This window comes from Buteo buteo, chromosome 4 (genome assembly GCF_964188355.1).
Source record: "Buteo buteo chromosome 4, bButBut1.hap1.1, whole genome shotgun sequence".
NCBI lineage: Eukaryota > Metazoa > Chordata > Aves > Accipitriformes > Accipitridae > Buteo > Buteo buteo.
The window spans coordinates 22,436,064-22,449,748 of record NC_134174.1 but is presented as its reverse complement, the minus strand read 5'-3'; the positions used below and the strand labels follow the sequence as shown (position 1 = coordinate 22,449,748).

The following is a 13,685-nucleotide window of genomic DNA, read 5'->3' as shown; positions in this document are numbered from 1 at the left end:
TAGCTCTGCCAATAGGCACACTTACTGCTAAGCTACCTGGCAGATGCTGCGTGCCTCAGCATTTGGAAATGAACTGCTTGGGCTCTGTAAGCACTTGAGCAAAGTGAAAGTGATGATGTGGTGGATGATAACTTGAAGCAGGTAACTTTAAAAAGAAATCAGATAGAGAGAAATACAAGGAAGAACGATACAGACGCTAAGAGCCATAGTGAGAAATAAGCTCCTGCTTTCCTGTTTCACTTCTCCTCCCCCTTTTCCTCCCAGCTTCTGCTGCTGTGTCAATAGCAGTGGGTGGTTTGGAGCAAATGCTTTCAAAAGTCAGCCCCCTCCTCCCCACTCTGCTCCCAGAGCTTGGGCAGAGAGCAGGAGAAACCCCTTGCAGCTTCTTGGGGGACTTGGAAAGGAGCATACCACCCCTGCCGTGCTCACTCTGGTTGATTACAAGTGAATATCACTGGTAGGATCCCAAATTCCTAATGGTACATACTATACTGGGAGGAAAGCAGAAGCCTGTGGCAGTCACTTACCACAATCAGTAGCTTGTTTGCTTGTTTTAGTTTTTACCACTCTCTTTGATTACAAGTGCCAGTTAGAAAATCTCTAAAATTAGTTTCTCTGCATTTTGAAGTTGGCTGTAAGTGGAGCTGCTATTTTTTTTTTTAATCCATTAAGTTTACATAAAACTTGCAGAGATGGCAATCTCTAGGGCTTGTTTCTGCCTGCCAGAATTATGAAATAAACACTTTGTCATAAAAAAGCCATTCACTGGATATTAAATTACTCATGGGTACCAGTTAGTGAAACAGAGTGCCAGTAACTCAGCTTCAGTTAGATAAGAATCTGAGGAAGAAGGGAATGCTGAAAAGGTAAACCTCTGTATTAATAAATGCAAGAAAACTACTCAATATTGACATTTTCCTTAACTGAGTCAGACTGAACTCTCCAAATGTGAAAGAAAAGGCCAAACTCAGACTTTCAAAGTAGCTTTGTAATTGCCTGTTGTATTAAATGAGAGGATAAGGTAGAAAAAAGAAAGCTTACATCTCAGAGTTACTGTTGCTAGACTTTTTGTGCTCTTTAAAAGTAAAACATAGTCATCGACAGGAAGACATATGTCTTGTTCCCCTCTTGCATCATTTCAACAGCATAACTAAAAGGGATGGTCGTGTGCAGGCTCCTTTTTCTGTGCACCAAAGAAAGACAAAGTTATTTATTCTCAGCACCAAAGGAAATCAAAACCAGAAGCCGTATATTTACTGGGGGACTGAGACATGAGAACTGATGATGCTCTTTTCCCTGCTGCTTCCTGTCATAATTATTTCCATTTTCTTTCATGAGTGTATTGCGTGGTGGAGGATTATGCATGGAGAAGTGCAGTAACCCGAAGTGCCCTGGCTCTCTCACGCCTGCAGACTTTCTGAAATGCCTTGTGGCTAAAAGTGCCACTGATGTTTGCATTTCCAAATTATTTTATCTCTGTGCTAGTGATATGGAAGGGAGGATATTCTGTTTAAAAAATGATCTAGCCAGTACCAAGTTAGCCTTTTGAAAGTATCCATCCTGCAATAGCTGTTTCTTGAATTCAGAGCATTGTTGATGCAGTTTCTGTCCTGTGGTGGCTGCTATAATGCAGATTTCCAGAAGTAACATAACTGGAGGAGCTGAAAAGCTCAATTTTTGTAAGACTTGCTCATGATTCTAGATTATAACAATGTCCTACGTTACTTTGAAGAGAGCTTAGAGAATATTGGAGTGAAAAAAAGCAGGAAAAGTGTGTGAATTTGGACTTTGTTAAGGGGGAAATAACCAGACTCTGGTTTTGTATGTATTTTCTTAAAATCAAGCTGACCTCTGACGTAGGAATACAGAGTCAAGTCTTCTGCTGCCACAGGCAACAGCACTGTACAACCCTGTCCACAAACATTTCCATCTCCTTGTGCCTTCTTCAGATTCGTTACAGTTTGCCTTACTTTCGGTTCTCCAGGTGCATCGGTTGCCTGTGCAGGACTGCCACAAATATTCGGACTGTGAGAAATGCACTCAAGCAAGGGATCCGTACTGCGGCTGGTGCGTGAGAGAGGGCAGGTGAGTGCTGCTGGTGTTTTCTTGGGTGCAGGCAGTGGAATAGCTCAAATTTTGACATGTGCTGTGGGTTACTGTTCAGCGTAGTGATTCCAGCTCTTTGTACTCAGCCTTACACTTCTGATAGTGATTTGATTTTATCACACAGACATTGATATCAATCTTCTGTGCTCACAAATAAGTCCCTGTTGACTTCTACAGATTTGATTAGTTTGGGAAAATATATACTTTTCTGCTGGTGCTGCTGGTACTGCTGGAAAATCAGGATACATCTTCTAACTACATTTTTTATCACTCTCTGAACTGTACAGTCAAATGTTCTCCCAGAAACTAAAAGGGTACTTCCTATTTAAAATTCAGAAAATATAGCCTATATTTTAAGTAGAGCAGGAAAGTGTCAAAAAGAACATAAAAGAAAAAAACTGTTCATGTCTGAAATAAAGTATATAGCTCAAACGCTGTTTTTATATAAATGTCATCTATCAAGACATGTAGCTACACTGAACCCTCACCTAACTGTAGGAGAGCAGAAAGTGGCATTTGGCTGACTATCTGCAGAGGTTAACTGAATTAATATTCAAACACATGTAAACTAGGACAGCACTGAACAGCTCTGGAATGTCTCTTCTTTGCACTCTGCATTGATTGGAGCTGCATGTGGAAAGAGCGGTCCTGCAGCTCTCTTTTTGACTACTAAGTTAATTAACCCCTTGGCATGAGCAGTTGGGAATTTGTGATTCTAAGTACTTGCTGTTGGAACAAAGGGGCTATTTAATTATAGTATGCAGATGAATTTCAGGCTTCTAGCTTCCTGTCTGAAAATGTGAACTATCACGTTAAGTTACCTATCAGCCTGATGCGTAGCATAATATGGAGCACTGCAGAGAAACTTATGCAGTGCATGCAGGTTTATGTTATATACTGTAACTCTTCCAGCCTGGGTTTAGGTTGCTGTGGATGAAACCTGGGGATTTGGAAATACACCTCAAACTCCTCCTCGTCTGCTGGGAGCTGAAGGCCATGGCATACATCATACAAAAGGCAATTTACCCTAGATTTCCCTTTACGTTTCTGATATGACCACTGACCTCAATATCTCAAAACATTAATGGTCTCTGAGAACAGGCAAACATGAATTTTTATATTTGCTAGTATTTATTTCCAGTGGGGAGAAAAAAGTGTCTAATTTCTAATATTTTTCTCATCTGCAGCAAGTTCTGTCTCATGATCACACAGAGCACTTAATAGTGTGTTTAGGGATATGTTATATGAATGTAGACTCGGTATGTAAATGATATATTTAAGGGTAGGGTTGACAGAACTGTGCAGCTATTGCACTGCGTTAAAGCCCCTGACAAATTAATAGTCTTCTGCTACAGCAGCCAGAGATCCTACAGCATTTTCTCCTGAACCTTGCACAGAATGGAAAGAATACGCATGAGACTGTCCCCACACACACACTTCAACAAGCTTTTGTGGCCATATATGCAGCTTCTGCACTGCAGCATCTCTTCTTTCTGTCCTTCCTGTAACTTGAGTTGGGAAAATCTCCCAGTATTTTTGGTGAGGCTGCACACCTGCTGTTGTCTTCCCATAATGGTAATGGTGCCCTGGCAGAGAGAGGTCTTAAATAGTGGCAGGAATTAATGAAAACATTCACTATGAAAGTAACATTCCTAGTGCTATGGTTTCACAGGGGCTCTCCACAAGCCTGTGTGCCCCTGGCAATACTTCTCTATTGCATTTTACTCTCATGAGTAGGGTGTCTTATTACCAGCAACACAGAGGTGTCTGCCATTTGACCTGCAGAAAAAACAGGCTGTGCCCACTCATTCAGAACTTTGTTATATATTACAATGAAGATTAATCAGCCTAGTTTCAGATGATCAGGCAATGGCTCCATTGCATGATGGCTCCTGTGCTAAATATTACTGCCTCTGCATTGATTTGGGTTGTCTAATCCAAGGTGGTGTCCAAAATAGTATAGGCATGTTTCCCCACTTGCTTTTGACATCTGAAACCATCAGTACTTATTCCACCACTTATTCTATTAAAAATTCTCTAATAGCAACCTGAATAGCCAATATTAAAGCAAATTCCCAGTTATCTTGTGTTGTAATTTCATGCTCTAATCCTGAAATTGTTGCATAGTTCAGAGAAAGCAGAGTCCAGCTATAATATTGCTTTACTTTGTTTTTTGTTCCTGTTTTGTCAGGTGTACAAAGAAGGCAGACTGTGGAACAGCTGATAAGGAGAACCACTGGCTGTGGAGTCCAAGTGGCACGTGCATGACTATCATTAGTGCAGACCCTCTAAATATGAGCTGCAGAGCCCCTGCTAAGGTATGACAAGAAAACGACTACCAGGAAGATGAGTATCTGCGTTTCTTTATGTGCAGTGGAGACTAGGAATAGGATAGTGTTTTGGGTATCTCAGTCTCTGGCATTTCTTACAGTGCTCTTTCTTGCCTGCTGTTTTTGCAGGTTGCAGTTCATATTTTCTTCTAAGAAATGCTCTTTTTGACCTCTGTAAACCAAAACGATGCACTAGTATGGCTGATAAAGCACTTACACTCACTGAATATTATGAAAGTGTTGCACAGTGTTGTATAACCCATAAAAAGTGATTGATAGGGGAGACTTCATGCTGCCCTTTCAGCTTACTTGAGCATAAACTTAAGTAAGCAGTGAAGCCATAAGCTGTTGCTTTAAAATCAGTAGTGGATTTGCCTACACAGCGAAGTCTTTCTGGGTACATGGAGAAGGTAAATTCAGCATGCAAAACGACTCTGGCAACAAAACTGAGTGTTGAGAGTGTGACCAGGGTGTCATAGCTTGCTCTAACTCCAAATGGAGCATGCCAGGGCAGACTGAGGTCTTCCTGGGGATGCTCCACAAGTAAAATCAGTAAAATGGATTTTAATCCCTCTTAATCAGAAAGAAAGAGACTTTCATTCAAGTCACATTAATTCCATTCCTAAATGATGTAAACAGCATTGTGTTAAGGCCATTTCTATGTTGAATAAAGATGTTAGTAGAGCGTAACTAGTCCACTTAAAATCCATGCATTTTCTTAGTTCAGATCTTGTCAACTTGTGTTGACAAGTCTCTGGTGTCTCATATCAGCATCTGAGGCCAAAATACCTAAAACACAAAACCAAACCCAACTTCAAATGAGCGTTTACATGCTGCCTGTAACATCACTAATGCCACTGTCTCTTCATGATTCCTTTACTCACCAAAAAATGTTGCAGCTCATAACATAGTGGACCAGTTTCAGTAAGAAAGGATGATTGTCATTTGTACTGGCAATACAAAATGGAAAAAGTAAAACTGTATAATTAACACACCTGAAGCATTAAATCAAGGACAGCATCCAAAATTTCATTTCAATTTTTCCTCTTTCCTTGCTAATTTTTCCCATTTTATTTTGCTTTTAGTTTCTCACATACACTCTGTATTGAAAATTTCCTCGAGGAGATTAAGATCTCACTGTCACTCAGAAATCTTTTTTCAGCAGTAATGATAGATCTCAGTGGGTTTCTTGCATGTACATTGAGTCTTGAGGAAGCCACTTTTTCTGTTCAGCCCTTTCAACTCCAGCTTTTCCAGCCCATCCAGCCTTGGTTTCATTACTCACTATTAACACCTAAGGTTAATGTAATTTTAATTAAGTGTGTCAGGATTTAAGTGTTAACCACTCTGTTTACTGTTGCTAAACTGGATGCTGAGGACAAGAATAAAAGGGTTTGGATGTGTCTGTACAGACATTTTTGTTCTGATCTAATGCGTTGACAGGACAAGGTGTGTTTGTACCAGTCTAGTTCATCATAGACTCAGCTGGAAAAATTGGTAGAGATGTAAGAAGAAAAGATTAGCAGGTGGGAAGAAATAAAAATTGAAAAAGACAACCATCTTCTGTGATACTAGCCAAAATATCACTGCTGGCCAAAAAAAAAAGAGCAGTTGAAATTCTCTGGCCATAAATCTTACTGGGTCTTGACTTATTTCTTTCAAATATTTTACACTTTTTAAATTTTGTTTCCAGGTAGAACTGACTGTAAGTCCATTGCCAACTTTGACTGAGAGTGACGAGGTTTTGTGTACATTTGGTGAAACAACCCATTCCGCTCAATTAAAAGAAGGGGTTATTATCTGTGATCCCCCCGATATAATTCCTCCAACACCGAAAGGTCAAGGTAAAGGAATATTGCTACCTTCCATGTATAATAACAGGAAAAAATATAGCCTGCTGCTGCTTCTAATGTGATGCTCTTATATGAGCTGCATACAAGTTTTTTTATCTTTTCCAGTCCTCTTTCCCTAAATAGTCTATTGCTGAACTTTGTCCATTCAAACATTTAAAAAAAACAAGTTTGCTCAAACTTTTTCCATTGCTATATTTACAAGCTGTAGCATTCCCAGTATTTCTACCAGGAACCTGAAACAGGAGCTTGGCAGAGGTGTAGACATGGAGCCAGAGAGGTGCTATTCTGTGTCCCAAACAAAAAAAACCCAGCTACTCTGATCTTGCCCTAATCACTCTGAGTTGTGGGGCCAGAAGAGCCACATACACACTTCAGATGGGAAGTTTTTCATCTCTGATGCCTTAATTTTGCTCTAGTCAGCTGTAGTTCAGTGGCTTGTTTTCAGGTCCATGTTACAAGGCTGTCCTTTCTCTCATAAAGCCTTCTGCCTCTTCTACTATGTGCCTTCCAGCTTCTGCAATAGTAAGTCCAGTGGAAAAATATGTGATCATATAATTAAAGGCTGTATCATTGTTCTGAACCACTGATTATGTGCTTAAGGTCTGTTGCCAACTGTAATTCTTGTGCTATTTGCTAGATAGTGCTTTATTCATGCTTTAAGTTCTTACATCTTGATGCATAAACACATGGAATAAAACTGGTTACACAGCACTGTTTATTATGTATCCAGTTTAAAAAAAAAAACAAAAACAGGTGCTTTTGCACCTTGCAGAGGTACCCTGGAGGATAACCCTTTTATATGTATCACAACAGCCATGAACTGTCAGAGAGGTACTTGGAAGCACTTTTTAAGATTCTCTTAAGGCTGAAACAGGTCAAAATCCAGTTTTAGTTGCAGGAAGAGTAATGATGTTAAAATCTCACTCTTAAGTTTTAAACTAGCTGGGGTGTGTCACAGTATCAGATTATGCTAAGTGTTAAAGCAGCACTCCATTATTTAGGGCCAATTCACATTCCCTAAATATTTTGTAAAGCAGGACATAAAGTTAATAAGCATGACATCTTGATGTCTTCCAGCATAAAATCTAAGACTAGAAGCTTATCAGGGATGGCATTATAGTAACCAAGTCACCTAGAAATAATACGCCTCTCTGAGTTGGTTGCACAGGGTTCCATCTGAAAGGATGTTCAAAAGTAATATAAAGATGCTCAGAAGCTTGGCAATGGGTTCAGCAGAAGGCAGACGGTTATGAGCACAGGCAGTGATTCCTGGCAGCATGTGACAAAAAGTCCTGAGCCATCCACTTACTGTTAAGAAACCCTATTGAGTTTGGAAAAGTCTGGGTTACTTTAGTTGTGGTTGGTTTCAAAGGGAATAGGACATTTCTAGAGGAAGGATGCTTTTTCATAGTCCCGTTGTTAGGAAATCCCCTGGCATTCCTACCAGTCTGAAATATTCAAGGGGACCCAGTGAAGGCAAAGGTGACTTCCAGCCAAAGAGCTGATGGTCTTCCAAGAACCTGTTCAAGGAAAGCAGAGTTTGAAATTGCTCAATAGCTTGTGAAATAGCTTGTCACAAGGGCTTAATCATTTCTGCAAAAGGTATTTCAAACAGCTTCGCTGAGGAATGCACCAGTTTCTGAAGATAAATTTTCCACTCTTAATTCAGTAATAATCCAGACAAGAAGTACATTTGTGGAGAAATCATGTACGGCAAACTGAAGATCACAAGTGCCTGTGGTAACTTAGCGTTGCAGGCACTGTTGGGCATTAACCACAAAGATCACTTGCTTTAATTCACATGACAATGACAGTTTTAATCCACAAATGAAAGAAGTAATTTTACATGCAGACATATTCATATTTAAGAAAAATGTTTTATTTAAAATGATTGTTCTCCTGCCAGTTTTCATCTGTGTTCAATTATCTCTTTACTCAGTTTTCCTTGTTCTCCTAGACTCTAAAATTCTAGCATGATGATAGCACCACCAAGAAACACTTCCATAAAACAAAGTTATTCTGTAATTTTGTTTCTTCCCTTTATCCCATCTCTGCTTTTCTTCTGACAACCACGTGCTGAAAATTTTGTAAAGCTTAAAAAGACAAAACAGAGCTTTAGCTCTAAAGTATAACAGGTCATGAGATCCAGAGTGTCAACAGTATAGTTAAATATTTGCTTATGTCCTGTAAAATAATAGAATTATTATCATTGTATCATTCAGCTCAAGAGCTAAAGAATTCAACAACCACTTAGATAATTTTTTTCTTTTGTGATAGATCATGTTTCAGTTCCACTTCAGTTAACCTTTGGACAGAACAAGATATTTTTTGCGTCACATACTTACCCATTTTATGACTGTGAAGAAGCAATGAATCTTTTTGAAAATCAGCCGTAAGTGTTTCAGCTTCTTACTTAGGTGTTTAGATCCTGTAGCATGCTGTTTCAGGTAACTGGCAGCTGGGTTACTCAATCATTTCATAATTAAGTCTTTTGCACTCTCAAAATTTGCCAGTGTCCAAATCCTTTTTCTTACATTTTAATGGAGTTTAAAAATGGTTGAAGGGCACCAGGTGAACCGGTAACATAAAACAATGGAATAGGAATATTCATGGCATGTATAATTAAAGGCCAGTTCTTTGGGTTGCCATTTCTGTAGCTGCTAATGTATCTGCAGGTAAGCTCTGTGGACTCCTGCTTACCTGCTTATTCCCTCAAATGATAGATTGGTGCTTTGGGTTGCAGTGCATTCAAATAGGACAGTCAAATCATCATCTGCCCCCATCATCTGCACTGCTCGAGATGTTGCTGCCCCAGGGCAGTCGCAGCCAACCCAAACCCCACTTTGTTCATCCTTATGTATGAGGGTTGATCAAGGTCATTTCCAGTCCTCTCAGACTTGATCTCAAAGTTTCTGCTAGATGCTGTGGTTTTCTGATCCTTGCTAAAATATTTAAGGGAGAAATTGGCTTTTGGGGGTTCTTGAAATGTTCCTACTATGAAGTTTTCAGCTTAATAGAGTAAGGGCACTATAACAGATAGATCTACCCTCCATGAATAAAGATGGAATCTCATTTACTTTTTTTGTCAATGGGGGAAAAAGCCTGACAGTTTGTCATGACTATCATGTTATATTTGTAGATGCTATTCCTGTGCAAGCAATAGATGGAATTGCCAGTGGGACTGGAAGAAACATATCTGTGAAGAGTCCTCTTCAACACAGGATGTGATTAAACAAAATATGGTAATGTTTAAAAATAAGATTATTAGGTTTTTATTAGAAAACTTCAATATTTTCTTTGCTTTTTCTCTTATATCAGTTGGTTGAATTAGGGATTTAAAAATGATTCTAAAGTTAACTCCAGAAGTGTAAGGTATTTTTTTTTAGTGACAGTGCGGGGGTGGGAATTTAAGGGTGTAATTGAGGAGGGGCAATGAGACTGAATAACTCCTGAAAGGATATTTTTGTTCCTTTTAGTATTTTGCTTCAATGGGAGGAACAAGATTTCAAGGCTGGGAAAGATAATCACCCACAGCTTTGACATATGCTGCAGTCATTTTTAGCATGTCTAATTTGAAAGGGTGTAATCAAATCTGTCACTGTATTTTAAGCATGAAGTTCTTCAGAACAATCATTCCATTGTCCGAAGGCCAGTGGAGCTTGTTGTGATAAGACTTTTTATTTGGAATAACATATAAAATGTTTCTCTCCCCAGGAAGAAGAATGCCCACAGTTTCTAAACCCTGACCCTCCAATAATACCTATGGAGTACCGAACAAGGGTGTATTTTGAGGGGAGACATCTAGCTTATTATCGGGTAAGCAGATTAATTCAAAGCTAGCTGTCATTTGAATTCCACTTACTTAAACTGCAGCCACACCCCTCAACTAAACCATTACTTTGTGTTCCTTGGAGATCCTGCTCATAACTGTTTTTAAAGAAGGAGAAGAGCTACACATTCAAGTTTGATATAATATAGGTTACTGTGGTAGAGTCATCACCAAGACAGAATCAGAGCTCGACAAAATATTTTAACTACTAGATGTGGAGGGTTTTTTTTAAGAATGTTTTATGTTGGACCTACTGAAACACATGACAATTATTTTTCATCTAATGAAATGAGAGGAGATTTAGGAATTGTGAATGTTTCGTATCTTTTTTTCTAATTAAATACTCGCTCTTTTTTTTGTTCTAGAATGACATCACTCTGTGTGCTTAATTCAGTTTTCACTTTTTGAACAAAAAAATGCACTCAGAAATTAAATGTTTCTTAGTTTGGATAAAACAATCTTTTGGGGGGGGGTTTTTGTGTGTATGTGACCATCAAAACAGGTATTTTCTCAGCTCTAGCAAAGGCTTGTCTTTGTTGGTACTTGCTTCCAGAAAGTAAATTACAAAGCTTCTAAGTGAGTTTAACCCCAAGCTTTTAATTGTTTTATAACCTAGACAATGCATAGAATGTTATTGTTAGTTTGGTAGAAATGAAGCTTAAAAACTGCTTCTTTAGGTGATAGCTCAAGTATTGTTCTTAGATTCTATTGTTTGTTTTTGTGTTGTCTTTGTGTAAATGTGAATTGATGATAGATACGCTGGAGATTGCATCGATTGCTTACCAGCCATCTATCAAGGGAAAGAAGGCTCATGTTTTTTCAGCTTTTTTTTCATTTGCCAAATTGAAGTACTGTGTAGCTTACAAAGTCCTTCTATCACCTCTGCTATGCCTGCCAAGGGATGGAGAAGGGTAAACAGGTCTGGAGAGTAACAATGTAAGAAGGGTATTCAGAGAAGGGTAAAAAGCAACCCATAAGCACTACAACCATATGAAGACCATGCTGTCTAGCACTCTACTATACATATATCAAGACCATGCTATACAAACATATGTTCAAATATAAACATTTTTGCTTGAAGGCCTTAAAATATATGTAAACAAAGAAAAGCAATTTGCTGGATTTAGTCTGTTCTCCGAGATGCCAGGACTGGTCCCTGGTAGGATGTCTGGCTCTGTGCAAGATGTGGCACATAACACTTGTCTTAAAGGCCACAGCTCCCTTTGCTAAAAATGGAAAAGTATTCCAGAGAATTTACTCACATTTCGTTTGTTTAACATTGTGAAGAGCTGTTTTTCTGCACAAGAGGAAAATCTTTCCCTGCTCCCTTGATATGAGTGGAAGAGCCCATTCTCTCTCGAGAACAAATTCAGGGCAGATACATAATCTAGATGTGCTGAATTTGACTTCTGGAGGACCTTTTTCCTCCAAGGAGGAGAAACAGCAGCAGGAACCCAAAAACTCCTTCATCTAGTTTATCATTCTGTGAATAAGCACTTTAATCTTTCTCAACTACTAGTGGAGAAAAGGGAATGAAAAAGCTTCTGCCTTTTTCTTTTTTTCTGTGAGGTATCAATTACATTTAACAAAGGCACATCCTCTGGATTGAATGCTTTGTCATGGGTAGCAATGTTTAACAGTTTGCCTACAGCCCAAACCTAGTATGCATTTATTTAACTTGGAACTGGAAAGGCTTACATGGAATTCAGGTCTCTGTAAGAAATAAGATGAATGCATAGGCCATAGGCTGGAAAGATGCTGGAGAGCAATGAGTGTCAAATGATGTCAGAATAATTTTTCTTAGGTGAGGGCCATGTGAGAATGTCATCTCTGTCGTGGGAGCAGCTCCATATATCCTGGTACAGCGGTGCATTTTTAAGCCAAAATAGTAATGCCTTCAGTGCCAGGACTTGAATAGGCACACACAGTGACTCCAGCTGTATACACAGACCTCTAAGTATATGTGAAAACAGACAAATAAGGCATGAATTAGTTAGTTCATTTGAGTCAGGGCATAACCTACACTCAGCCTTTGGTAAACATCTCATGGAGGGCAGGGTGCTCAGAAGAACCTGTGGATGGATATTTTGTAGGGGTTGGCTCGCAGCCCAAATGCAAAATATCATGTGGCTTCTCATGTGGAATGATTTTGCCACAGGATATGCTGGGCATTACGGTGTGTTTGGAGCTAGCAGTCATGCAGCTATGAGCACATTTAAGGTCTTAATTGGTTAGGGCATTGGTATATATCCATTTCCCTCGTATTTTCCTTGCCTAAATTCTTGCTTAGAAAAAGCAAAAATGAATGTTTTGTCGTCGCTTTGAACTACTGGCTCTATTCTCTTGGTTTAATCTGTGCTTTGCTTAAAAGGGTGATGCACAGCCTGCCTTATCATGGGTGCCTAAGTACAGTAGCCAACATTGTGCATATAAGCATCTCTGTTTCTAGGTGGAGGTTAGCAGTGAAGGTTTGGGCTTACTCAGTGAGTAGGAGAGGTGAATGGCCTCTAAAACTGCTATCGCAGAACTGAGGGGGAAGAATATGCTCACACATTTTGTATGCATCTCTTGTATGCACTTGTGAACACTTACAGTATAATGAATAAATCTCCTCATGAGGCCTTCCACTGGAGGGAAATAGACTAAAAGAGGAGAAGCTGTTGACTGTTTTTCTGCCTCTCCTTCCTCTGAAAGAGTTTCAGTAAGAAGTAGAAGTAAATCCAAGCTGTTGTCATTCTTTCGGGAATAGTCTCATCCAGGACAAGCAGTTGAGAGGAAAGTTTAGTACTGATCAGTCATATTGCTTGCAACTTCTGAGAGGCATTCTTCAGCTAAGTCCTTGAAGGATTGGCACAGTAGAAGAGACAGATGTACCAGCATCAAGATAACCTTATTAGCCCTCCAAAGATTTTCGTTAAAAGTAATTTCCCATTTGGATTTGTCTTTGTTATGTGTGTCTGATGTGTAACCCACTTCCTAGTGTTAGCTACATGTCTCTTCTTGCACCCAGACTGCTGAATGTGAGCTCTGTGACTTTCTGCTCAAGAGCCTGGTATAGCAACTCCTGATTTCAATTCACTCCAGGTAGCAGCTGTCACACACGCTGAAGCTCCCCTCCTCTCCCAGTGCCTTCTGTTAAGCATGTTGGAAAGCCTTACGCAGCAGCAGCATAATGTGAACACTTTTGAAAAATACATGATATTTTGAAATACGTGGAGTAGGGAAGGTGAGGCAGCATTCCTCAGAAAAGAGATTTGTAAGGTGCTTTAAAACTTGGAGTATGTAGACATTTTCTGTAAAGCAGAATGGGCTGTAAAACTTGCTGTAAAACTTTCAGAAAAGGCTTTTCAGAGCTCAGTCAGTAGTTCATATTCTGTATGCAGCTTCTGAGAAGGAAGAAGTAAAAAGTCTGTTCCCCTCTATAGCATAAACCTCTCAGACACTAGAGTCAGGCCTTTTACGTGGTTAAAGCATGTGCTCCTCCTCAGTTCCAAACCTTGGTGGGCTCCTGTGTCTGCTGCCCAACCTGTCACAGTGAAGGTCCAATACGAAACGTTTCCACTGCAC

The 13,685-nt window shown here is 39.5% G+C and overlaps 1 protein-coding gene across 5 annotated transcripts in view; it reads left to right on the top strand.

The window, feature by feature from the left end:
• The window catches only part of PLXNB2 (plexin B2), a 261,372-nt gene that overhangs the window by 185,719 nt on the left and 61,968 nt on the right, over positions 1-13,685 (top strand). For all 5 annotated transcript variants that reach the window (XM_075024963.1, XM_075024965.1, XM_075024964.1 and 2 more), the window contains 6 exons: positions 1,985-2,085; positions 4,298-4,424; positions 6,130-6,280; positions 8,567-8,681; positions 9,429-9,531; positions 10,004-10,105. In XM_075024963.1, coding sequence (XP_074881064.1) covers positions 1,985-2,085; positions 4,298-4,424; positions 6,130-6,280; positions 8,567-8,681; positions 9,429-9,531; positions 10,004-10,105 — 699 coding nt within the window. The remainder of the gene's footprint in view (positions 1-1,984; positions 2,086-4,297; positions 4,425-6,129; positions 6,281-8,566; positions 8,682-9,428; positions 9,532-10,003; positions 10,106-13,685) is intronic.